Raw genomic sequence first — 26,142 nt, 5'->3', positions numbered from 1 at the left:
CCCAGGCTCTGGGGCTCCCTCTGCCCTTCTCCCAGGCTCTGGGGCTCCCTCTGCCCTTCTCCCAGGCTCTGGGGCTCCCTCTGCCCTTCCCCCAGGCTCTGGGGCTCCCTCTGCCCTTCCCCCAGGCTCTGGGGCTCCCTCTGCCCTTCTCCCAGGCTCTGGGGCTCCCTCTGCCCTTCTCCCAGGCTCTGGGGCTCCCTCTGCCCTTCTCCCAGGCTCTGGGGCTCCCTCTGCCCTTCTCCCAGGCTCTGGGGCTCCCTCTGCCCTTCCCCCGGGCTCTGGGGCTCCCTCTGCCCTTCCCCCAGGCTCTGGGGCTCCCTCTGCCCTTCCCCCAGGCTCTGGGGCTCCCTCTGCCCTTCCCCCAGGCTCTGGGGCTCCCTCTGCCCTTCCCCCGGGCTCTGGGGCTCCCTCTGCCCTTCCCCCAGGCTCTGGGGCTCCCTCTGCCCTTCCCCCGGGCTCTGGGGCTCCCTCTGCCCTTCCCCCAGGCTCTGGGGCTCCCTCTGCCCTTCTCCCGGGCTCTGGGGCTCCCTCTGCCCTTCCCCCAGGCTCTGGGGCTCCCTCTGCCCTTCCCCCAGGCTCTGGGGCTCCCTCTGCCCTTCTCCCAGGCTCTGGGGCTCCCTCTGCCCTTCCCCCGGGCTCTGGGGCTCCCTCTGCCCTTCCCCCAGGCTCTGGGGCTCCCTCTGCCCTTCCCCCAGGCTCTGGGGCTCCCTCTGCCCTTCCCCCAGGCTCTGGGGCTCCCTCTGCCCTTCTCCCAGGCTCTGGGCCCGAGCATCTCCCTACCCTGTTCTTTACTGGGCTTTGCTTCAGTTTCTCAGATTCTTTCCGACCACCAAATTTCCTGACCCCATTCCCAGACTCCTATTTTCCACTACATGGAGGGAAAAAATGGATGCAGGAAAGAGGAATGGAAAGAGACTCTAGAGGATTTCGAGGCTGGACTACGGCCCAGTCTAAGCTGGGGCCGAGGGACCTGCAGGCAGCCAGCACCTTCACACCCCCCCCACAAGGGAGGCAGCCCTTTTCTCAGGATGACTGGTTACACCAGCAAAGGCAACTGCCGGAAAGTTGGGGAGCAAGACCCCTGTGAGCTTCTCTCTTCCTCCATCCCACTCTGGGCCATTCTAAAAGGTGGCACGGGAGCATCAAGCGGGGACTCGTTCCCAAAGAGCATCAGTCACTGTACCATCTGCTAAGGATACCCCCCAAAAGTCCCTGCCTTGAAGGAGTTCGCATCCTAATGAAGAAAAAACCGTGCTGAAAGACAGATTCAGGACAAATGGGAGACTATTGCTTGTTCTTCATTCTCAAAAAGGACCATGAAGTCAAGGAGATGATACCGGGAGGTGCCAGTGAATTGGATTCAAGCGGGGGAGGGCTATGCACAGTCACCTGCCTCACTTTCCCCTCCAGAGCTACCTGGGTTCAGGGGCAAAATGCAGATCAGGAGGACTGGAGATGGCCCTGGATGCAGTGGGAGACCCCGGCCTTTTTAAGCTAAGGCTTTAACAGGGCTCAGTTTGCAGCAATACCCATCAGCGACTAAGACAAGAAATGAGGCAGAGAATGGCCATTATTACCTAGTCCCCAAAATGGAAGCCATCTAGCATTAAGAGGGACCAGGAAAGTTTTCTTGTCCAAGGGGGGAGGGGGGATTTGAGCTGAGCTGGAGGAACTCATGGAACTAAGAGGGGAAAATGAGAAGGAGCAGCCTTCTAGGTAAGAGGACAACCAAGAGAAAGGCATGGAATCTGAAGTGACGAAGGAATCGAGACTGATCTGCTCAGACCAGAGAGCAGAACTAGAATCAGGAGTGGCACGTGCAGCCTTGATGTCAAGAAGAACTTCCCACCGAATACCCTGACGCCCTTGGGAGTCGGGCTACCTTGGTACCAAGGGCTTCACCACTGGTGAATCAGAAAGTGGATGATGACTTTGGGACTAAGTTGGAGAGGAGCGTCTCCTTCGGGTGTGGATTGGGAGTGCCCTCCAGCTTTAAACTTCTGTGACTTTATAAAGTGGGATGGCCTGGAAAAGGCAGTTCAGGCTAGCCAAAGTCTGAACGTGGGTTCCAGGTCGTCTACTACCCCAACTTCCATTGGGATCACTGCATAAAATATGAGAGCTGGAAAGGAAACTGGATCCCAGAATGAGAGTAATGAAAGGGTTCTTAGAAGGCAGAGCGTCAGGGCAGGAAGGGATCTCAGGGCATAGGATAGCAAAATCAGAAGTCAGAGCTAGAAGCAACCAGAGAACACAGAATTTGGAAGGGATCTCAGGGCACGAGATGTCAAAATTGTACGTCAGAGCTGGAAACAATTGGAGAACATAGAACTTGGAATGTGGAAATTAGAAGGAATTTTGGAACAGAGAATGTCCGAAATGGGAAACTGCTTGAAATATTGAATGGTAGAGCTTAGAGGGACCTTAAAACCTTGGAGAATGTTATGTCTATTATCTAGAGATGGGATCAACAGGCTATGGAACGTGGAATGTCAGAGTGGGAAGAATTCTGAAACTCAGTGTCAGAATGGGAACAGACTTTAGATCCAGAGCCTAGAATTTCAGGGTTAGGAGAAACCTTGGAACATGCGATGTCAGAGTTGGGAGAGATCTTGGACCTCATCTAGCTCATGGGAAGCTGGTGCTGGAATTTCCATCCTCTGACTGATCTCTGGATAGGAATACAGGTAAAAAACGGGGGTGGTTTCCAGGAGCTAGGTCGAAGCTAAGCCTAGCAGCAGCCCTCAGTGGTTTAGTTAAAAGAATAGATCTTGGGCTAGAAGGAACATCTGTCACACCTATTCCAGCAGGGAAACTGAGGCCTATTGCCCAAGGTGATGCAAGCATTAGAAAAACCAGTTTCAAATTCAGGTGTTCTCTTTCTCCTAGACCAGAGACAGGTCCTGTCCAGCTCCAGCATTCCATGACTCTGTCTGTGATTGCTGAGGGTAGTCTTTCCCTGGTTATCTTGAGGGCATTACCTAGAACAGCAGTTCCCAAAGTGTGGTCCACAGAATCATAGGAGTATCCAAGATTCTTTTAGGGGATCCATGAAGTCAAAACAAATTTTTATAACATTAAAACGTCTTCATTTTTAATATGGTGACTAGAATAAATATAACCCATGTAAACAAAAGTTTTTAGAACTTTACAGTTTAAAGAGATCCTGAGACCAAAAAAGTTTACCTAGATTAGCCTAGACTACTCCAGATCCTTCCCCGAGTAGTGACAAGAAAGGGGCTAATGCAGGTTGGTCACGGCCTGTACATGCTCATCCTCAGGATCTTTCTAGGCAACAGAATAGGACTTACCTCATCTGCGTGGAAGTAGACAAGGACTCCAGCTGTCACTTGGGCCACAAGGATCAGAAGGAGGACAGTAAAGTACTGGAAAGATAAAGCAATGGATATGAGGGGTAGGGCATCCACATCTCAGCTAGTCTGGGTCACAGCCATACTGCGGGAAGTTCTAGAGCTAGGAGGAACTGGAACGCCCATCTAATCGGTCCTCCTCATTTTATAGGTAAAGAAACTGAGAGCCAAGGAAGCTAGGTTCACAATGACAGAGCTGGTCAAGCCACGCTGCTGACGTGAATGCTGGGAGGGCCCTTATGCTAGGTCTCATGTACAAATCAATCTAAATGCACAAGGACTCCCTCCAATAGGAAGAAGCGTGTGCTGAACAAGGATTTGTCCCGCAAACATCAGCATCCAGGGCCTCCAGATTAGGATGTGGTGGAAGACAGGGGAAGGGTCCTCCTCAGGGGGATCACTCACCATCCCCAAGAGGCATCGGACCTCATTGATTGCACCGACACAACCCAGGAAGCCCACGATCATGGTCATGGTCCCAACCCCAATGAAGACGTAGGCCCCGATCTTCATGTTGTCGGAGCTCTCTGGGGAAAGAAGAATAGGAGATGATTATTCCTTTCCTGGCTTTTTCCCTAAACCCAAGTCACTGCAGAATTGAGAAATGGGGACCAAAGGAGAGAACCGTATGAAAAATCACTTGCTTTTACTTGCAGACGGAGTATTTTTCCTGGCCAATATGACTTCCACCTAGACGTTACCATGTTTGCTCTTAGCAGTCCTGCAGGGAGCAAGGCAGGGATTACTATCTCCAGTTCAGAGAGGAGAAAATTGAGACCTGAGTGAAGTACCTGGTACATAGTAGGCGCTTAATAGGTGATAACAGAATAAGCAATGATGGTAGCTGAATCCAGGTCTCCCAACTTCATGGAGAAGCCAGGACCATTGAAATTTTGAGATTTCACGGTCCTATGAAAACATAGAAAGGCAGACTGGCCTAGTGGAGAGAGAGTAGGAGGATCAGGTTCAAGAATCATCTCTGATCTATTCTATGTGATACCAGCCAAGTCCTTTGACTTTTCCATGCCCTAAGCAACTAAGACATTGAGTTACAAAATAGTTGTCTATCTCTGTATGGGCAGAGGGAATTTCCTAACTGGGGAATTTCCTAATCCAATGAAGTCATAGGTTAAATAATAAAAATAGACAACTCTATAGTGGAAAGGACACTGGGTTGAGGAGTCTAAAATACAGATTCTAAGAGCTAGACAGGACCTCCTGTATGCCCATCCATTAATGACCAAGGATTCCATCCATAATATTACAAATAAGTTGTGAACCAGGCTCTGATGGGAAACTTCCAGAGCATTCTGGGAGGCAGTCCATTCTACCACTGGACGGCATTTATGTTTTATTTATTTCTTTAAAAGATACCTCTGAAGCTTTTCCGGCCCATCATTGCTTTAATTAATTACCTGGGAAAGGGAAACTTCAGCTGTAGTTCTGTTCTATGGGTTTTGCCCTTAAGAACCTTTATTTCCTGCCCATCCAACTTTAAAGACAGTCCCCTATGTCAAGAATGTTCTTTCTCTGTTATGGAATATTATTGCTCTGTAAGAAATGACCAGCAGGAGGAATACAGAGAGGCTTGGAGAAACTTAAATCAACTGATGCTAAGTGAAACGAGCAGAACTAGGAGATCCTTATACACGTCAACAATGATACTGTATGAGGATGGATTCTGATGGAAGTGGATATCTTCAACATAGAGAAGATCTAATCCAATTCCAACTGATCAATGATGGACAGAATCAGCTACACCCAGAGAAGGAACACTGGGAAATGAGTGTAAACTGTTTGCATTTTTGTTTTTCTTCCCAGGTTGTTTTTACCTTCTAAATCCAATTCTTCCTGTGCAATAAGAAATTCGGTTCTGCACACATATATTGTATCTAGGATATACTATAACATATTTAATATGTATGGGAATGCCTGCCATCTAGAGGAGAGGGTGGAGGGAAGGAGGGGAAAATTCAGAACAGAAGGGAGTACAAGGGATAATGTTGTAAATAATCACCTATGCATATGTACTGTCAAAAAATGTTATAATTATAAAATTAATAAAAAAAAATTTAAAAAAAGAATGTTCTTTCTCTTTCACCTCTACCTTCCAAGTTTTCCTGGCTTCCTTGAAGACTCAGCTAAAATTCCATGTGCCTCCAACCTGCTAGATCTGTACGTACCAGCATCTACATAGCACTTTAAAGTTAGTGAAATGCTTTACAAACGTGATCTCATTTCATGCCCATTACAGCCCCAGGATGTAGGTGCTATTATAATCCCCATTTTACAGATGAGGAAATAGAGGGAGACAGAAGTGAAGCGACTTGTCTGGTATCACACACCTAGAAAACGTCAGAGAGCCAATTTAAAGCCAGCTCTTCCCTCCTCCAGATCCAGGGCTCTATCTACTGGGAAATCTAATTGCTCCTAAGGAAGCGGGAAGGATGGTGAGAGAATGCATTTGTAACTGGGCACGGGCTTGTCCTTGGACGGTTCCAGTGGGAACAGAGAAGAGGGAATGAGTTTCGGAGGGGATCTAGAGATGGGATCAACAGGACTTGGCAACTGATGGTGTCAGGTGAGGGAGAGGGCTCTCCCGTACCAAGAATGCCAGCAGAGTCTGAGGCAAATGATTCCATCACCAAGCTCCCCCAACCGGGTACGGGGCCAATCCCCATCTGTGGCCCATGAACGCTAACTCCAATCTGCTACAAAGCTGCTGCTCCATATTCACTCATCAACTCGGCCCCGGGCTAGTCTGGGTAGCTGGGGATGACAAGCTCCCTGCCTGCCACCCACCTAGCTCCCAGGGAAGCTTCATGAGGTAAGTACTTGTTTGCGATGCAGGAATCATCAGATGAAAGAGGCAGAAGAGACTGTGAGGAGACAGGAAGCTTAGGAGATGTGTGCCTCGGTTTCCCTATTTGTAGGTCACGGGAGAAGAGTCTTTCAATGACTTAAATCTTTTGCTCCGGGTGAAGGGTTAATTAGCAGGTCCAAGGGCCAGATGAAAGACCTTAGTGACATCACTAATGATGATGACAGGGCTTTCCCACTCCAAAAGAACAGCTCAGGAAGGAGGGAGGCAAACGAGTCACAAACTGGTCGCCTCCACCTTTCAGCAGATGGGATGGTGTCACACTCAATTACTCCTTGAAAATGCTATATTGTTTTAAGAGACAGATCTCCAGAAAGGAGAAGGGCAGTAAGGGAGAAATCGAAATAATTCAAAAGTAATAAATGCCAACAAAGTCTATTTTTTAAAACAGAAAAGAAAAAACCCAGTTCATGACTCACGGGCCACGAAAGACTGATTGCAAGAAGCCACTGATCTCCTTGCTCTCTACAGACATGTTCCGACTCCTGTGGGCCCAAGGAAAAATTCCCAGGAATCCCTGGGGAAAGATCTTGGCCGGGACCTAGGGCCCTTCAGAAGCAGACATTGCGTCACACCTGGACTATTGCACTGCCCTCTTGGTGGTCTCCTTTCCTCAGCTCCCCTCCCCTTTCCCATCCCTCCATCCATCCCAATGCATGGGAAGGCCCTTCCCTCTGGTGCTTGAAGTCACTTGAACAAAACAGTCAGGGTGAGAGCCAGGAATTTCCTAACATGGGAGTGTGATCCTTCCCAGAGCTCCGGTGGCTTCCTATTAGCCCAGGATTCAATGTAAGATGCTCTTGTCGGCATTTACAGCTCTTCGTAACTTCCTCCCTTTCAGTCTCCCTCTGGTCTATTCCCCTCCACGCATTCCCCAGCAGCACTGGCCCACTCATCTTTCCCCAAACCTGACACTCCAACTCCTGCTTTGTATCAGAGACAGCGACCTGGCACGATACAGTACAGAGTCAAAATTAAAATCTGGCCTCAGACACTCGCTCTGTGACTCTGGACAAGCTATTTAAACTCCATCGGCCTCAATTTCCCCCACTGCAAAATGGAGATAATAGCCTCTGCCTCCCAGGGTTATGTGAAGATCAATGAGATAATCTTCACCAAGTATTCAGCACATTGCTTGGCTCATAGTCTGTACTAAATGAAGGTTTATTCCTTTTCCTCTTGCACTGGCCAGCTCCATACTTAGAATGTTCCTTTCTTAGCTTCTCTCTAAGATTCAGCTCATCTTCTCCCCATTGGAAGCTTTCCTGGTCCCCTAGCTGCCATCTTGCCCTCTTAGACTGATTTTCAAGTTTTCTGCCCATATATTCTCTCCACCGAATTGCTTACCACGTTGTCTGCCCCCTTCCAACACACACTACTCGAGGACAGGGTCTGTCTTTTCACGTTTTCGATTTCTGATGTTCACCATAGACTCACGATAAGTTCTTAACAAATGCTTGCTGCCTTGAAAGAGTATTGGCTTGGGGGCCAGAAAGCTTGGGTTTAAATCCTGATTTTGCCACTAACTAACTTCTGCAAGTTTCTTCCAAAGCATCCCTCAGTACCCGACCGGCTCTGGAGCCATGGGGCCCACCCTTCCGGGAGAAAGAGAATTCCTTAGAGACTCAGGGCTGTTTCGTTTTCCTATTTGAACCCTCGGGTGCCTTGTATAGAATTGATGCTTCATAAGTGCTGGCTGAACTCAACTAAATGATAACTAAAAAAAAAAAAAAAAATGTCCTCCAGGCTGAGGGAATTGGGGTGGTCCCAAACTAGGGAGATGGCAGAACTTCCCCAATGTCTTTGCCCTCCGTGTCCCCTGGAGAGCAGTTCTCGGTATTACATTTAAAAAAAAAAAAAAGTCTATGGAGAGTTGTACCATTTGAACATCAAAGGAGCTGGACCAAGTCTCTACAGAAGAAGAAATAAACTTTTCTGCTCAGCCCTACAGGAAAAAAGCAGGAGCAACGGAGCTGGCGTTTTATAGAGGAAGATTCTGGTCTCATGTAAAAACAGCATGGAAAAGCTGAGTGCCTTTAAGCCCTTATTGTAAGTCAAGCGCTGTGTTTAGTCCTGAGGATATAAATCGAAACATGAGACAATCCCTGCTCTCACAGAGCTCATGCTCTTAATTGAGACAAGATCGCTTACAGGAGATCGAAGCAATGGGGAAGGCAGCAAGGCCCAGGGATTCTTTTTTTTTTTTTTTTTTTTTAATTTTAATAGTTTTTATTTACCCAGATATATGCATGGGTAATTTTACAACATTGACAATTGCCAAACTCCTCGTTCCAATTTTTTCCCTTCCCCCCAGATGGCAAGTTGACCAATAAATGTTAAATAGGTTAGAGTATAAATTAAATACAATATATGTATACATGTCCATATAGTTGTTTTGCTGTACAAAAAGAATCGGACTTTGAAACAGTGTACAATCAGCCTGTGAAGGAAATCCAAATTGCAGGGGGACAAAAATAGAGGGATTGGGAATTCTATGTAGTGGTTCAGAGTCATCTCCCAGAGTTCTTTCGCTGGGTGTAGCTGGTTCAGTTCATTACTGCTCTATTGGAACTGATTTGGTTCATCTCATTGTTGAAGATGAAGGCCCAGGGATTCTTGAAGGGGGCAGGGGCAAGCCAGATGGGACTAGGTATGGATCGTCAAGTCCATTCTGCAATAAGAGGATGAGAGATATTCGAGCCCCAACCCTTGGGGAAAAAAAAATAACTTCCAATGAACATGAGAGCTTTCCCAAATGGATCAAGCTGTTTTAAAGATAGCTACCCAAGCAAAGCCCACTTAGGAGGATATATTGTACAAAGTTCTTTATTAAGGAACAGGTTTAAGCAGAAGCAGCTGGGTGTCTCAGGGGATTAGGAAAACCTGTGTTCAGACACTTACTAGCTGTGTGACCCTGGGTACTTAACTGTAATTTGTCACAGTTTCCTCATCTGTAAAATGGGGATAAAATAGCACCAATGTCCCAGATTGTGTGAATTAAATGGAAAACATGTATATAGTGCTTTACAAATATAATATGGAAAAAAAAATGTATGCAAATGTAATGTAAATAAATACATTTTATATACATATTATGTATGCAATGTAATTAAATATAAATGTCAGTCCTTATTGTTATTTGATATCTTCAGAGTCACCGTCCAAATCTGATAGTCTAAGGTTGCTCAGGAGTGTATAGCCAGTAATCAAATGAGCCTGGACTTGGAACTTTGATCTTCTGAATCAGAAGTCAGCACTTAACACTCTAATGAAAAAATATTAAGTGTCTGCTGTGTGCCAGACACTGTGCTAAGCACTGGGGATACAAAAAGAGGCAAAAGAAAGTTCCTGCCCTCAAAAGAGCTTGTCTATAATCTATAAGGGAGACAACAAGCACGCAAAAGTATACAAAATAAAGTATGTACAGGATAAATAGGAAATAAAAGAGGAAAGGAACAGTGAGATTAGGAGGGCTTAGGGAAGGCTCCTGTGGAAGGAGGGACTTAAAGAAAGCCAGGGAGGTCAGTGGTCAGAGCTGGCCAGGCTTGGAGGAAAATGCCCAGAGCTGAAAGACGGAGGGAGCATCTTGTTCCCAAACAGCCAGGAGGGCAGTGTCACTGGATCAAAAAGTAGGTGTTGGGGAGGAGACTGGAAAGGTAGGAGGGAGAAGGATCCCCAAGGCACCCCACGTCTACAGTCCATTGCAATGTGAGTGCCAACTTGAGAACGTGGGAGGTTGTTGGACCTTGCCCTGCTGGACCAGTGCCTGGGAAGCGTGGGCAAGGGGCCAAGTACAGGGAGATTTTATTCTCCTTCCTCCCCTGCCCCTTTTCACCATAGCAGGCCCCAAGCAGGAGCGTCCCTTGCAAAGGCGCTCAGGTTACCAGAAGGGTGGGAGGAGACAGGGCGCAGCTGGGGGAGAGGGATCCTAGCTTGAAGCAGGAAATCCCCATCCCTCCTCAACCCCCGGAAGTACAGAGAAAGCTAACCATTGTGAAGCTCAGGCCTGACCAGAACGGGGCCAGCCTCCTCCCCCGGGAGCACGGAGGCAGCTGACACAGGATGGCCCTGCTTCCTAGCCCCCTCTCTTAGGGGGAGATGCGGCAACAGGTGTGGGCTCCTCCCCCCCCCCAGGCTCAGTGGAAGTTCCACTTTATGCAAATGGAACAGCTGCCAGATCATCCCTGGCCTGAACCTGACCAGCAGCTGTGTGGGGAGGAGGGACAGGAGCGATAAACACAACTCTCTGCTAAGCCAGGAGGGGAAGTGGGCTAGAGAGCAAAGGCTGGGATGGAGAACTGGGAGAGAGCAGAGTTTGCGTCCAGGTGCATGAGGTTACTTCCTCTCCCCCAGTGGAAATGGGCTTCCAGACCACGGCTCTTTGGAAAGAACTCCAGTATAGAGCCAGGGGACCTGAGTTCAAATTTTGTCTCTGACACATAATACCCTTAATTGTCTTAATTTCCTCATGTATAAAATGAAAAGTTACCTTCCAAAGTCCTTTGCTATCCATTGTCCTCTTATCTACATCCCTGCTAAATGAGAAATAGCTGAAGAAACTCAGGATGTTCAGCCGATAGAAGGGGACCAGAGGTCATAGTGGCAATATTCAAATGCTTAAATAATAATAATTATATTGAACAGTGATAAATTTGTCCTACTTAGATCCAGAGGGATGCTTGAAGCAAAAAGGCCTATTTGGGACCAATGTCAGAAAAAGCATTCTGGGATGAGCCACCTCGAGAAATGGTGGATTCCTCCTCAATGGAGGCTTCCAAGCAAAGGGTTGTACATGTACTATGGAAGGGGTCGTGGACCGCCTTTACAAGGGCATCGAGGTAGGGTGGCTGGAAAGATCTATGAACAGCCAACAGTTGGATTTGTCTGGAATATGGAGGGCATTGAGGGGAGTCAAGTTAAATAAGACTGGGAATATAGACTGGGGACAGTGCAAAAACTGAGGATTCCAGATTTCTACAGGTTTTTGAGTAGGGGAGTAACTGGTTCCAAGCTGTTTATCTAGAATAAAATTTTTGTAAATGTATGCAGGATGAATTGAAAAAAAAAAAAAGTAGGCCAAGGGCAGGGATGATATTTTAGGAAGGTTCATATAGAATAATGAGGGTCTGGATGAGAGCAATATTTGTTTAAATAGAGAAAAGATGGATTTTAGAGAGGGAAATAGCTCAAAGAATGGATCAAATGTAGACCATGAGGGAGAGGGGAGAGCCAAAGATGATTTCAGTTTCTTAAATCTTGGTGACAGAAAGGATGGTGACTCCATCAAAGCAAATAGGGAAGTTGAGAATGAAGGAGGGAAAGGAATAGGAATTTAATGTTGGACACATCCTGCAAAATTCCAAGAGTTGAGCAATGGGTGGTTGGAAATTGATAGGTTTGCATATAAATCTTTCATTTTTACAAATAGGGAAACTGAGGCCCAGCCTGGTGCCGAGACCTGCCCTAAGACCATGCAGTAAGTTAGCATCAGAAGCAGGACTCACTCTTCCAGTTTAGGCTTTTTGCCCTGAAAAAGCCACCCTGTTCTATCAAATAATTACATCTTTAAAAACACCCTGGGCTCAATGACCTTTTTAAGAACTCAGAGATTCTTTGTTCTAAGAGGTGGCTCTCTGGGAAGGAGAGGAGAAGGAATCCAGGGGAAAACCTAAAAGATCAGAAGACAAAAGATGCCAGTAAAAATCTATTGTTTAAAAAAGAACTTGGAACTTAGAAATACAAGTCAGGCTTATGCTGAGAGCTATCCTGGCATAGCAGAGAAAGTGCAAGATTTGGAGGCGGGAAAATGGGGGTTAAAGTTTTATCTCTGTGGTCATGTGCACCTCACTTAACTTTTGGGGTCTCAGTGTCAGTACCAAGGACAGTGCCCTAAAGAAACCTTTATTGATTGATTACAAGTGAGTTTCTAATCTGCAACAATGGAAAGAGCTTCTACACTGAGAATAATATCATCAAAATAAAAAACATCAAAATAAAAAACACCATCATACCCTCCCCACCCATGAACTATGACCCAGATTCACCACTGATGGTGAATAGACACATAATAGACAATGAACACTGCTTGAGGTCTCCCTGACCTGCAAGACATTCCTGTGAACAAGGAAAGAGTAGAAGGCATTGTTTTATCCCTTTTACAAAGAAGAGAAACTGAGGCATACAAAAGTAAAAAAGACTTTCCTAAAGCCCAGCTACAGCAGACTAGAAGTCAAGTTGGATTTAGAACCCAGGTCTTCTCAGTCCTATCCCGGTGATTCAAGCATAGGCTATAGCAGCACTCAAATTCGAGCAGTATCTGTGATTTTTGTTCTTATGGAACTCTTGAAATCCCCTATGACTTAGTAGATTAAATCCTTGGGATTTGCTTGAGACAAAAGCGAGGTTCTATGTCTTGGCACTAAGTTTCAGAGGCAGGATTTGAACCCTCGGGGGCCCCCTATGGTTAGAGCTTGAATGGGAACCAAGAGGTCACCTTGCCCAATTTGTCATTTTACAGATTAAGAAGAGGAGGCCCAATGCAACTAAAGAAGCTAGAAAAAGAACACATTAAAAAAACCCCAAGTAAATACCAAATTTGAAATTCTGAAAATAAAAGGGGAGATTAATAAAATTGAAAGTTAAAAAAACTATTGAACTAATAAACAAAACTAAAAAACAACAAAATAGCTAAACCTTTAGTTAATTTGATCAGAAAAAGGAAAGAAGAAAAACGATAAAAAGAAGAAAAATGATAATCTAAGTGAAGTAGATGAATATTTATAAAAATATAGATTACCCAGATTAACAGAGGAGGAAACAAATTACCAAAAAGTCCTATTTTAGAAAAACAAGAAGATGAGGTCCAGAGATTTGTCTAGGACATTAAGAGTCAGAGGTAGGATTTGAATTCATATTCAGAGTTCTTTCAATTCCACACCTCTCAGCTCAATCTGAGTACTGTATCTATGTGGCAGGACTATGTCTATCAAAAGGAAACACCCACCCAAGGCCTATCTCTTAGCCACATGTCCAGTGCTTGATATGTCTCCAAAGGTCAGTGAGGAGCCAAAACATTCACAATAACGGACTTCACACCCACCGAATGCCTTGGACCCGAGTCAGAGGAAAGGACTTGACTGAGTCTCCAACACCTACCCTTTTTCCCTGGGTTATTAACAGAGACTGACTGCGTAGAATAAGGAGAATGGCTCAGGATTAAAAGGGTCTCAGATGTCTCTCTCATTCTCCAGGTCTTCCCCTTAATCCAACCAACCACAGCAGGAAAAGCCAAATGGGAAACTTACGCAAGACAGAGATAAAGCTGCTTCTGTCCGCCAGAATCCATATTCCAAACCCGAGAATCACAGCTCCCAAGATCTAGAGAGAAATGGGCAGCGAGTTAGGATGTGGCGGGAGTCAGTCTTGTAACAATAGGAATGCGTATTTTCTCTGGGTTAATATAAAAGACTAGGGACTAGACCTATGATATACACACATATGGGTGTAGGTATGCATTTGCATAGACAATTACCAACATTTATATCTGCACACATGTGCTGTAGAGATATAATTTGTTTTATTGTGTTTGACAAATCGAAGGTTGTAGTAACTCTACAATAGCCGGGTCTGTGGGCGCCATTTTTCCAACAGCACGTGCCCGTCATGTCTCTGGGAAATTTCCCAAAATTTCAGCCTTTACATCATCATATCAAGGATGGTGAATTGTGAGCAGTGATCTTTGATGTTGCAATTGTAATTATTTTGGAGTGTCACGCACCACGCCTGTAGAAGACACGGAACTTGATAAATGGGTGTTCTCATCGCTCCACTGACCAGCCATTTTCAGGCTCTCTCACTCTCCTTGGGCCTGCCTATCCCCTGAGTTACAAGAACATTGAAATCAGGCCAGTTAACAACTCTGCAATGGTCTCTAAGTGTTCAAGTAAAGAGAAGAGTCAATTGATACAGCAAACTTCATTATCTTATTTGAAGAACTTGACACAGGGGCAGCTAGGGGGCGCAGTGGAGAGAGCACCAGTCCTGAAATCAGGAGGACCCGAGTTCAAATCTGGTCTCAGACACTTCTAGCTGTGTGACCCTGGGCAAGTCACTTCACCCCAGCCTCAGGAAAAGGGAAAAAGAAAGAACTTGGCACGGCCACCCCAACCTTCACCCTGAGCAGCTGCCAACTATCAGCAAGGAGGCAAGACCTCCACAAGCAGAAAGATTATGACTCACTGAAGGGTCAAATGATGCTTTATATTTTTTAACAAGAAAAGTTTTTTTAAATTCATGTATGTGCACTGTTAGGGTCTTTTTAAAGATTTAACATTACAGTACACATAATCGACTTCAATGTCATGTAAACGTAACTTTATATGCCCTGGAAAACAGAAAATTTCATAACTTTTAAAATTCAATAATCGCTTTATTGCAATGGTCTGGAACCACACCCCCAATATTTCTGAGGTATGCCCACATCCGATCTTTATATATGTGAATATAAAAATGAAACACCAAAGCTATATATGCACAATGCATGTGTGTGTGTATTTAATGATATATTATTACATTATCATTTACACAGTATATGACATATATTATATTTAATATGTATACATGGATTATATGCATACATATATAATATTAATATAAAAAATGTGATATACATACTTTGGGGGCGGGGGTCCAGACTTGTGGCCAGGAGACAGTGCTCCCTGTCAGGAAATCCCTACCGTCGTGGGGATTAACGCTTCTTCCACTATAGAGTCCCAGAGAGTTGCCGGGGTACTGAGAGGCTCTCCTATGTCACTGGGGATTCGAATCCAGGACTTTAAAGCTAGCCCTCAGATCCATTCCTCTGGATCACATGGGCTACCATAACAAGACAGGCAGTTTCCTTCCCTTACAAAATGGGAGGGCTGAACTTTTGAGGCCTTTTGAAGTCTCCTCCAGGATCACATTTCTGCAGCCATTTACCAGCATCAAGGGATTTTAGGGCTGGGAAGCAATTTTTGGAGTCTTCCAATTGAATCCTTTTCAGTTTCCGTGACTTTCCCACACAGGGAATGGCAAAGTCTAGATTTGAACTGGAGTCCTCTTGGGGTTTAAGAGGATTTCATTCAAAATAAACCTATGAAGTAGAAGCTATTCCCAGCCCCAATTTACATATCAGGAAACTGAGGCAAAAAAAGGTCATTTTTGTGATTTGCCCAGCATCAACAATCTAAGAAAGGAGTCCGTCTTTCTGACTCCGACCATCACTCGTCTACACTGGTTCCTTGATAGTCCAATTGATCCACATTTGGACCCAAGGACCTGTTCTGGTCCCGCCCAACAACTGCCTCATGGTCTAAAGCAGGCTAAGGCAAAGTGGTAGATTGAGTGATCATCTTATTCCTCCTGCTCAGAATTAAGAATGGTTACAGGATCACAGATGTAGAGATGGGGGGAATGGAGTAATTAAGCATTTAGTTGTTAGTGCTTAAGCTCATCAAGTGCCTGAGGCTGGATTTGAACTCAAGTCCAGTGCTCTATCCCCTGGGACACCCATCCAAGTCTTAGTTTCCTCACCTATAAAATGGGGATAACAGCAGGGTTGGGGTGAGGATCAAATGAGACCATTTACGTACAGTAGTCGGCAAAGTTATAGAAGTGTCAATAATTACTATTATTTTGCGAGGGGCTGTCATACCTATTAACCTATTTGATCTTCACAATAACGCTGTGAGAGGTCACTAAAATGAGTTTTATTTGTATTTTCAAGATGAAAGAACTGAAGCTTATCAAAAAGAATTGATTTTTCCAACGTTAGCAAGCCAATGATGACAGAGTGGAGATGGAGCCCGGGTCTGAGTCACGGTGTCCCCAGAACAGGGAGCCACTTGAGAGGTCACCTCCAAATCCCTCCTGTTGGGGGGAAGGGCTGAGGACACTCATCTTGGGGCACAGTAGCAGAGCTGGGATTCAAATTCTGACGCTTTTTTGGCCCGTCTATGCCGCCTGTTGCCAGAGGATGCCAACTGTGGGACAGTGCCCGTGGATCTCCAAAAAGACTCTTTAAATAGAGAGATCAGGGAAAGGGAAGGGGGACTGAGGGCGTGCGATGAAGTCACTGCCGTAGGAAATGGGGGGCTGTCACAGGGCTGGGTCTCCAGAACACAATTGGGAGGAAGTAAACGGGAGGGCCGAAAAGGGCCCACGTTGGGATGACCGACTCCGCTGCTTTGTGGAGAAGAGATTCCATCTGGGGACAGTCCCAGAGACTGTTCTGGGAGCCCGGGAGCTTCGGTTCATACAGAGACTCTGGAGCTTTCCATTGTCTCAGCAGGAACTTGCTGGATTATGAAGGGGAAATGGGCACCCTGGCTCCTCCAGACAGCAAGGAAGGATAAACACCCCTTCCCTCACAAATACACAGACACGCAAAAAGGGGGGGCGAGGGCAGAAAAATACAATCATCATAACAAATCTGAGCCCACACTCTCCAGACTTCTCGCCTGGGCTAAAGGAAATGGCCCCAGTCCCAACTTTGCCAGGCAGCTCTTTCTGTGTGATGGCGGGCTGGCTCAGAAGGGCACCTCCAGGCCCAGAAGCTCCCCCCAGTCCTGCTGGGGCCAGGCTGAAGTCAGGGAGCTGAGAGCCAAATGAGGAGGTCTGGGGAGGAGGCAAGTTCTTCCATGTCTCAAGCAGATCCCCTCTGGGATCCCACCCCTCCCAATCGGAGACCTTCCCCTAAGGTCAGCGATGGGAACAAGGTCCTGGGGAACAGTTCTGAGAGAGAGACAGAGACAGAGACAGAAAGAGATGGACATTCAGAGACACACCGAGAGAGACAGAGAAAGAGAGGGAGAGAGGCAGTGACGCAAAGAGTAGAAAAGAGATAGAAACAGAGAGACAGACAGAGATGGAGGCAAAGAGAGAAAAAAAGAGAGTGGGGGGAGAGAGAGACAGAGAGAGGCAGAAAAAAAAAGGGAGAGATAGACAGAGAGGGAAGAAGGGAGGGAAAGAGAAAAGAGGGAGGGAGGGAGAGAGAAGACACACAAGGAAGATACAACACAACCCTGGAGAAAGTACTAGTGACTGGAGGAATCAGGCAGAAGATGGCGTTGGGGCTTCGAGGAAGGAGAGCGTCCAGGAACGGGAGATAGATGATGCTGGGAGCGGACAGGAGAAGCAGTGTGGCCGGTCAGTCTGCACCTCAGGGCACACGGAGGGAGGGAGTGGATGACAAGCATGGGCCGGAGCCAGGCTGTACAAAGCTCTAAGTGCCAAAGAGAGGAGTTTGCAGTCTACTATGAGAATGAATAAGGGATTCCAAGACTGAAGGAGAAGAGGGATAGGGAGAGAAAAATAGAGGAGGAAGTTCGTCTCTGCCAGATGAGACTGGCAATGGCTGCAAGTCCTCGCCGTCCCAGGTTCCATGTTCAGTCTGGGCCGGCTCTCTGCTCCCATAATGAACGAGAGATAGGGCCGTGGCCCAGAAGATGCCGTCTCCTTAATCTCCCTCCCCAGGCATGTGTGAGCGCCATCTTGAACAGAGCCAGGCGCCAGCTGGGTTGGAAGGTTCTGCTCCCCCTCTTCCTCTCCCCTTCCCTCCAAACCCTCCATTGGGGCTTCCATTACTCCCATGCACACCAGATGCCAGGCCATGCCTCCCAGGGATCTCAGCGACAGAATGGAGAACCCACTCCTAGAGGGTCCAGCTAGGCCCCGAGTGCACTCCGGTTCCCTGCTGTCTCTGATCTGCCAACGGAGCTGCTCCCAGTGTGGCCGGCACCAAAAGGTACCTTCCCTTTCCCCCTTCTCCACAAGGGCTGACAGGGATTAGGATCATTGAGTTGGAATGGATTTCAGAAGTCATCTCATTCCTTCCCTTACAGCTGAGGAAACTGAGGCTCGGCGTCATTAATGTGAAACTCCCTCCCTTTGGAAATACTTTGGGGGAACCATCCCACAATCCTGTGACTGTCACAGCTCCTGTGATTTCTGCTCAGACTCAGCACAGGGCCTGGCCCGTGGTAATCCCTCAGTAAGTGCTTGCTGTCTCAACTATACTTTCTGCAGTTCCTCCCGGTTCCAGTAATGGGATTCTTCTAATAAGGACCTGATTATTTCCTTCCCTCTTCTAGCACATGCCAGGGAGTTCCTAAACCAAGATCATTTCCCCCTATTCTGACATTTTGATGGATGTGAGCAGCCACATTGGAGTGCTTCCAATTTGCATTTCTTTAAGGCTGAACCTTTTCTTTCCTAGTGTTTATTTACAATCTGTGCCCCCTCTCTAAGACTTTCAAAGCCCAGGGCTTCCCTAACTTCTGCTGGAGGGGTGACAAAGGATGTCCGACCACCCCCTCCATCTAAGACCAGGGCAAGAATGCCAGCCTTGGGGAGGACCTGCTACTTGCTTCCTATGTGATGTGGGCCAAGATACTGCTCCTTTCCGGGCCCAATGTCATGTTCTATAAAATGGGGGGTGGCTAGATGACCCCCGAGTTCCCCGCCAGCCCTGGATCCTACGTTTCAAAGATTCCTCCCAATTCAAAATCTAGCATCATATAATAGGCTGCCAAAACCTCGTATTTCTACATTATTAATGTATGTATATATATACATACACACACACACACATATATAATGTATAATATACATTATAAAGTTAGGTCGCACTGTACATAGAATTTTGACCTGGGGACCATCAGAAAGATGTCAGTCATTTTCAGTCCCGGCTGACTTTTTGTGACACCATTGGTCTCAGACACTAGAACCGTTTGCCATTTTCTTCTCCGGCTCATTTTTCCACATGAGGAAACTAAGGCAGACAGAGTTAAGTGACTTGTCCAGAGGGTTTCCCATCATCCCCTGAGCCGGCCAGGAGAGGCCCCCATCCCAGTCTTGGCCGGGAAGGCCGGCTGTTCCAGGCCCCTTCTCTGCCTCCTTCAGCTCCCTGGGAGAGTATGAGATAGGGGAGATTGTTTTTTCCCCTCTGTCTCCCTCTCCATACAAAATGTGGGAAATATTTTGGTTCAGGAACCGGAGCCATCCTTGCAGCTCCAAGAACCTGAGAGACTCAGAGTCACCCAGCGAGTAAGTGTCTGAGGCCAGAGTGGAACTCAGTCATAAGTATTGCTGACTCCAGGTGCAGCACTCTATTCACTGTGCTCCCTCAGAGTTTGACTTCTAGTTCAAACATTTATTATCTGTGTGACTGAACCAGTCACTTAATCTCACGCAGCCTCTATTTCCCCATCTGTAAAATGGGAATTGTCAAAGCCCTTTATCCTTCAGAGTTGTTGTTAGGACCCATATTCTAAATTCAGCTGTTTAAAAAAATACAAATGAAAACAACTGGGAAGGGTAGCTCGCCTCTATCAAAATGCCAGATTAGAAAGAAAAAGGCCCCGCTCCTTTCTTAGCGATCTCCCTGCAGAACCTGGGCTGGTGGGCTTGTAAATGGGATGTTGGCCTTTTACTAGAATCACTTTCCTTTGCCACCCTCTAAATTTCACTTTATGCATTTCAAAACGTTCTTCTGAGAAGGGGTCTGCCAAGGGGCAGGGGTCCACGACCTACAGCAAGCTAAGAAAAAGCAGATGGCTCCACAGACTTTCAGAAGGGCCACATGAAGCTGGCGACTGTCGTTATCCATCCGCCGCATCCATGACCACGATTCCCTCCGCTCATCACCCAAAGGGTGTCCCCAAAGGCCAGAGCCCCGCCTGTGGGCCCTCTGGCTGAGCCAGAGCGGGGAGCCAGGGAGCTCAGTGCTCGCTGCCCAGAGCCCAGCTGCTTCCCGTCACCCCCTGAGCCCGGCCAGGAGAGGCCCCCATCCAGTGCTGGCTGGAAAGGCCGGCTGTTCCAGGCCCCCTTCTCTGCCCCCCTCAGCTCCCTGGGGGAGGAAAGGATGGGGGGGGGGGGATTTTTTCCTTCTCTCCCCTCCATGCAAAATGTGGGAAAATACTTTGGCTCAGGAGCCCGAGCCATTCTGCTCCCTCCCTCCCTCCCTCTCCCTCCCCATCCCGCAGCTCCAGGCCAAGTCTTTGTGGGCCCAGAGGGCCGGGCCCAGGGTGGGTGGGAGGGCACGGCGCCCGGAGCGCAGCCCTGGGAGGGAGGGGGAGCTGGCTGGCTGCAGGGCAGGGCACCGACATCCCCATTGTGTGACTGTGTGGGAGCCAAGCACGCCTCCCTGCCCCTCCTGGGGCTCGTACCTGCCCTGGGCCGGCCACCCTCAGGGAGGATTTCCCCCTACCAGAGCTCCCCTCCTTTCCCTTTCCCCTTTCTCCGCTCCCTCCCCCGGCCTTGGCCGGCCTCGAAATCACATAATTAGCAATCTTGGGGAACTGGGAGAGGCTCGGGCATGTAGGAACAATGAAAGTTCATGGGATCAGAGATTAAAAGCTGGGAGGGTCCTTGGGGAGCGGCCAGGCCTGCAGAAAGGGCCTATATACGGTCCTACGGGGATTTATATAGCAGGTTTTACATATATATATATCAAAACAGGGATTTAAATCCAAGTCCCCTGAAGCTAAACCTAGCTGCACCCTAGGGGGCCCTTCCTCCCCAGATACCCCCTCCTCCCTCACCAGTCAGAAAAGGAGCACTGCGCTCCTCGAGGGTCAGCCTCCCTCAGAGCAAAGCTCTGATTCCCCTACGGAGAGTCTCACACACTCACACACTCACTCACACACACACACACTGATAGGTTTTGATTTTATAGAAATTTTGCACTTATATGTCAATCTGTGGAATGTTCAATTCTGTAAAGTATACATCACTTATATATTTGTATCCCCAGGCAATCAAGCAATAAGCTTTTATTATGTACCTACTGTATACCCTATATAAATACAGCAGTAGAGTGTTTTTACAGTTTTTACAGGAGATTGGAATATACATAGGTGGGAGTAACTTCTACACACACACACACACACACACACACACACACATACACACACACACAATATGTTTTGACTTTATAGAGATTTTGCATTCATATGTCAATCTGTGGAATGTTCAATTCTGTAAAGTATACATCACTGATATATTTGTATCCCCAGGCAATCAAGCAATAAGCTTTTATTATATATTTTATTATATACTTACTGTATACCCTATATAAATACAGCAACAGAGTGTGGACATAGGTGGGAGCAATTCCTACATACACACACACACATGTTTTGATTTTATAGAGATTTTTGCACTTACTTATATGTCAATCTGTAGAATGGTCAAGTCTATAGAATGTCAATTCCTCAAGGGTAAGGTATATATCATTTATATGTTTGTATCCCCAAGCAATCAACCAATAAGCATTTATTCTGTACCTATTATATACCATACAAATATAAGCCAATAGAGTGTGTATGGAGGTGTGGGCAGTTTCCCCCCACACACAGAGCAGAGATGGCCCTTTGAAAGGCCATCCCAGGGATGTCAAAAGCCGCCCTATGACTATCGCTCCATGGGGTTCTGGCAGTTTCAGGACAGGGTATTCACTGTCTGCCTGGAGAGGGAGGAAAAACCCCCAAGCCCAGGAACACAGGATCCAGCTGTGCCAGAGAGCAACCTCCGAGCTTCTGCTGCAGCATATAAGCCCACTGGTCTAGAGGGGCCCAGGGGCAACTAACGCACGGGGTGAGAGAACCAAGGACGGGGAAATCCCTCTGCCTCTAAGGACAGTGCCCCAAACAAGGATGCCAGCTGGGCCCTGCAGAGAAGCCCTCCCCTCCCCATCTGTAGGCTGTCTGAGCTCAGCTGTGATGATGGGTACGTGAATTTTGGCTAACCATGAAAAAGGAGCCCTCCCCCTCAAGCCTCAAGCCCAGTGTGGCAATGACTCAGAGGTCCCAGAGACACGATGCACAATTTTCTCCACTGGGGAAAGGAACGAAAATTGAAATATGAAAATTTGAGGCAGAAGGGGAAGGGAGCTGGGGGAAGAGTAGGGTAAAAAGAACCCAAAAGGAGGCAAATCAGTGGGTGAAGAGGCTTGCCCGATGTCACCCAGGTAGCAGGATTCAGAGATGGAATTCGAACTCCCCAATGCCAGTGCTCTTCTCCCCCTGCTACATATACTGCCTCCTGTTCTGTAATATTCTGCTGGCTTACAAGGTACCACTGTCAAATAACCCTTTTCTTTCTTCTCAAGCATTTTCTTTTGCCCCAAAGTTTGGGGATTTCTAGAGGAAAAAATCCCCATTTTTTGGAAGCTCAACCTCCAGGGATGGGAGATGTCCCATGGGAGGGAGATGGACATACTTACAAAGAAAAGCAGATTGAAGAGGAAGAGGAAATACTTGGTCACTTTGATGCAGCCGGACCCCATCTTTTATCACTGATAGGACCTAGGGAGAGGATGGAAGAGAGAGGAGTGAGATGCTTTTAGGATGTAGATTCCCCTCAGTTTTTACAGGAGATTAGAAACCGGTCCAGCAGGGACTGGGGACATTGGGGCCAACAGTGTCCATTTCCCAGGTGGACAGTTACAATCAGCTCTAGCCTTGGACCAAACTCATCCTGTATGCGGTGGAAGCTTTGTAGCAAAGTGTGGAGCCTGCTGGGCTAGGAAATAAGACAGAGTTCAAGTCTCAGCTCAGCCACTTGTTATAACCATGATCAAAAGCAAATCACTTTAGTTTCTCCATCTGTGAAATGGGGATAGTAAAGTGAGGGCGATCTATCTCAAGAGGTTATTAGGAGGAAAGGACCTTAGAACCACTAATTCCTCCCATAACATGATCTGATGTGATCCAAGTGACTTCCCATAGACTGGGGAAGGAAAATGTCACCCACACCCAATGGGAGCCTGAATGCAGATCACAGCAGACTATTCTCACCTTCTTTGTGATTGTTGCTTGCTTTTTCTTTCTCGTGGTTTTTCCCCTTTTATGATTTTTCTTTCCCAACATGACTAATATGGAAATAGGTTTTAAATGATTGTTCATGGATAACCTATTCAACTGCTTGCTTGCTGACTTGGGGAGGGGGGAAGAAGGAAGAAATCATTGGGAATCAGAATCTTACAAAAATGAATGTGGAAAACCATCTTTATGTGTCATTGGAAAAATAGAATACTGTTGAGGAGAAAAAAAAAAAAAAAAAAGTTCCAGTAGAGCTGTAGAGAGCAGAGCTGCTTCTTGGCTCAGTGGCTTAATTTCCCCAAACCCCTGTGTCTTTGAGGAAATTGGATTCCCTGAGCTGAAGGTTCTTTCCAGTCTATCAAGCTATGGACTTTCAAGTTTCCAGAGTGTTGGTCCTGTCAGGGAAGGAGGGAAGCACAAATATCTCCTTTTAGGAAACCCACTGCATGGGCTTTCTCCAGGCTCCCTCACTGGGTCCCAAGTTCTGAGGTCCCCCAGACCACAGAAGCTGGGATGTGTGGAGATGAGGAAGGGGGGAGGGGAAGAGTGGCAAGCAGCAGCTGGTCTCCCCGACACAGAACAACAGGCCTGGCCCCACTGAACAGCTGCAGCGAGGGCAGGAAGAGAGTGGTACAGGAATGTGGGCACTGGCTCATGGCCTGAGCCCCAGAATCAATTCCCTTTCCAAACACCTGCCTGCTTGTTGGTGAGAAAGATGAGAGAGCAGAGCCAGGCAGACCCCAGCCTTCACCCCCAGATCCTCTGTCAAGTCCTGGGAAGACCCCTCAGGGTGGCTGACACAGGCAAGCGGGTCTCCTTCCTTAACAGGAATGGGAAGAAAAGAGAAAGGTCGAGGAAATGGTTCCCTTAGGGAACCCCTTTTCTCTACCCACTTTGCTCTTTACTGAGATGCTCAGAATTCTTACTTATTATGCTCACGAAGGGTAGGGGAGATGTGGGGGGGGGGCACTAAGGTATTTGGGAATCCCCAGGGAGAGCCCCATCCAGAGCTGCCCCCCATCCTCCAACTCTGAAGAGCTTTCCCAGAAGTCTCCTTCTAGCCCCTCTTCCCCAAGCAGGCCTCCAGGCTCAATTATCCGGTTTCATTTACCAATAATCTCATTCTCTTAATCTTCTATCTGCTACAGGAAATGGGTGGTTTCCCCTTTGGGTCGCTGTTACTTTCCTTTCCATCAAACAAAAAGGGACCCGTGATCTTGGCAACAGAACCAGGTCATTGTATATACTAGAAGGGAGGAGGGGCAGGTGGGTCGTGTTCTCACGGTCAGGAAGGGACTTCAGAGATAACTGGAGCGACCACCTCATTTTTTGGAATAAGGAACCTGAGGTCCATAGCAAGAAATTTCTTACCCAAAAGAACACAGGTGAGAACAGAGGTAAGATTGCAATCCAGATCGTTCAGTTCCAAATCCAACCTTCTTTCCACAATATTGCTCCAGTAAAACATAAAGGTTTATAAGATTTAGAACTGAAGGAAGCTTTAGAAGGAAAGGGAATGAGTATTTATCAAGCACCTCACAGATATTATCTCATTTGATCCTTACATGTGCACATGTGTATATATGTATGTATATATATATATATATGTTATATTAAATTATTAAATATATATATTAAAATACACATACATATGTATATTTTTCCTTCACTTTTTCAAGTCTAGACAATCAACAAAACAATAATCCAAGCCTTGATTTGTAGCTGTTTTCCTGTGGTACAAAAGCTCTCCTTGCAAATTTGAAGAGAGGCTCCAACACAGCCCTGGGTGTTATGCAAAAGCTGAATGGCCTGTTGAATGAGGAAGAAATATTCTGACACACATATGTGGGTCTATATTTGTGAGTTTAGAATAAATAAAAGGAAAATATAAATACAAATAAATTCATCATAGTTAAATACAGGGGAGCTTGGGAGTACTAGCTGGGGAAAGATGGGGGGCCATCTTGAGCCCATTTTACAGCTGAAGGAACTCAAGAAGACAGAGCTTGTGAGACTTACCCAGAGTCACAGTTAGGAACTTGGGTCTCCCTGACTCCAGACCTTGTATCCTTTATCACAGGGATGGGGAAACCCAGGCTCAGAACGGCTGAAGTTTTCACAAGCTCACCAAGTGGCTGGCATCCAGCATTCCCAACCTTCCATCAGTAAACACTTCCTTTTTTTTCCCCCTGAGGCTGGGGTTAAGTGACTTGCCCAGGGTCACACAGCCAGGAAGTGTTAAGTGTCTGAGACCAGATTTGAACTCGGGTCCTACTGAATTCAGGGCTGGTGCTCTATCCACTGAGCCACCTAGCTGCCCCAGTAAACACTTCCCCCAACTCGAAACTCCCTTGGGAGCCAACCTAAGAGAGACTGAAGATGGATTCAGGTTAATTACTGTATACATTTTACACTCTACACCTCAGCATAGAGGCTAAAGAGGTTTCTTTTTCCCTAGGATGGAATTTTATCACTGGGGGGGGGGGGGGGGGGGGGCGCGCTTGCAGAGGGCACCCTTCCTCCGCCAATGCAGACCAGCACTAGCTCTGTAAGTTGGAGGTCTCAGAAAGTTTCCTGGGGACACTCAGAGTTTAAGTCATTTGGCCAGGGTCACTTGGATCAAGGACTTCCTAATAGGTCTCCTGGCCTCCTTCAAGTCTCTTTCCGGTTCTGCCCATCTTCCCTACTGCAATCCAAGCAGAGAAATGGTCATGTCACTCCCTTCTTTAATAAATTCCAGTGGCTTCCTATTGCCTCCAGGAATAGAATAAAATAAAATAAAAACTCTTCTGTTTAGATTTTAAAGTCATTACCCCACTTTATCTTTTATTCTCCATCATGTCCTTCCCAGCATGCTCTGGTCAAACCTAATTGGCTTTCCCATCTTAGCCAAGTCCTTATACCTAGAATGAGCTCCATCCTCACCTCAGGAGATGCTCTCTTCCTTCAAGATACACTCAAGCATCAGCTTCTATCTGTATCTTCTCTTGTCCCCTCATCAGCTAGTACTCCCAAACTCCCTAATATT

The 26,142-nt window shown here is 46.9% G+C and overlaps 1 protein-coding gene across 2 annotated transcripts in view; it reads right to left on the bottom strand.

Moving 5' to 3' along the window:
- Positions 1 to 26,142, bottom strand: part of CD82 (CD82 molecule) — an 86,973-nt gene that overhangs the window by 21,271 nt on the left and 39,560 nt on the right. The window contains exons 2-5 of one of the 2 annotated variants that reach the window (XM_074273659.1): positions 22,517 to 22,598; positions 13,557 to 13,629; positions 3,777 to 3,898; positions 3,312 to 3,386 (exon numbers count right to left, since the gene is read on the bottom strand). In XM_074273659.1, the coding sequence (XP_074129760.1) occupies positions 3,312 to 3,386; positions 3,777 to 3,898; positions 13,557 to 13,629; positions 22,517 to 22,579 (333 nt within the window). In that variant the 5' untranslated portion in view covers positions 22,580 to 22,598. Of the gene's footprint in view, positions 1 to 3,311; positions 3,387 to 3,776; positions 3,930 to 13,528; positions 13,630 to 22,516; positions 22,599 to 26,142 lie in introns of both variants that reach the window. The other variant, XM_074273660.1, reaches the window with a different exon arrangement.

The sequence above is a fragment of the Sminthopsis crassicaudata genome, chromosome 6 (genome assembly GCF_048593235.1).
Source record: "Sminthopsis crassicaudata isolate SCR6 chromosome 6, ASM4859323v1, whole genome shotgun sequence".
NCBI lineage: Eukaryota > Metazoa > Chordata > Mammalia > Dasyuromorphia > Dasyuridae > Sminthopsis > Sminthopsis crassicaudata.
The sequence above is the reverse complement of the archived record's forward strand: the minus strand, read 5'-3'. Positions and strand labels throughout refer to the sequence as shown.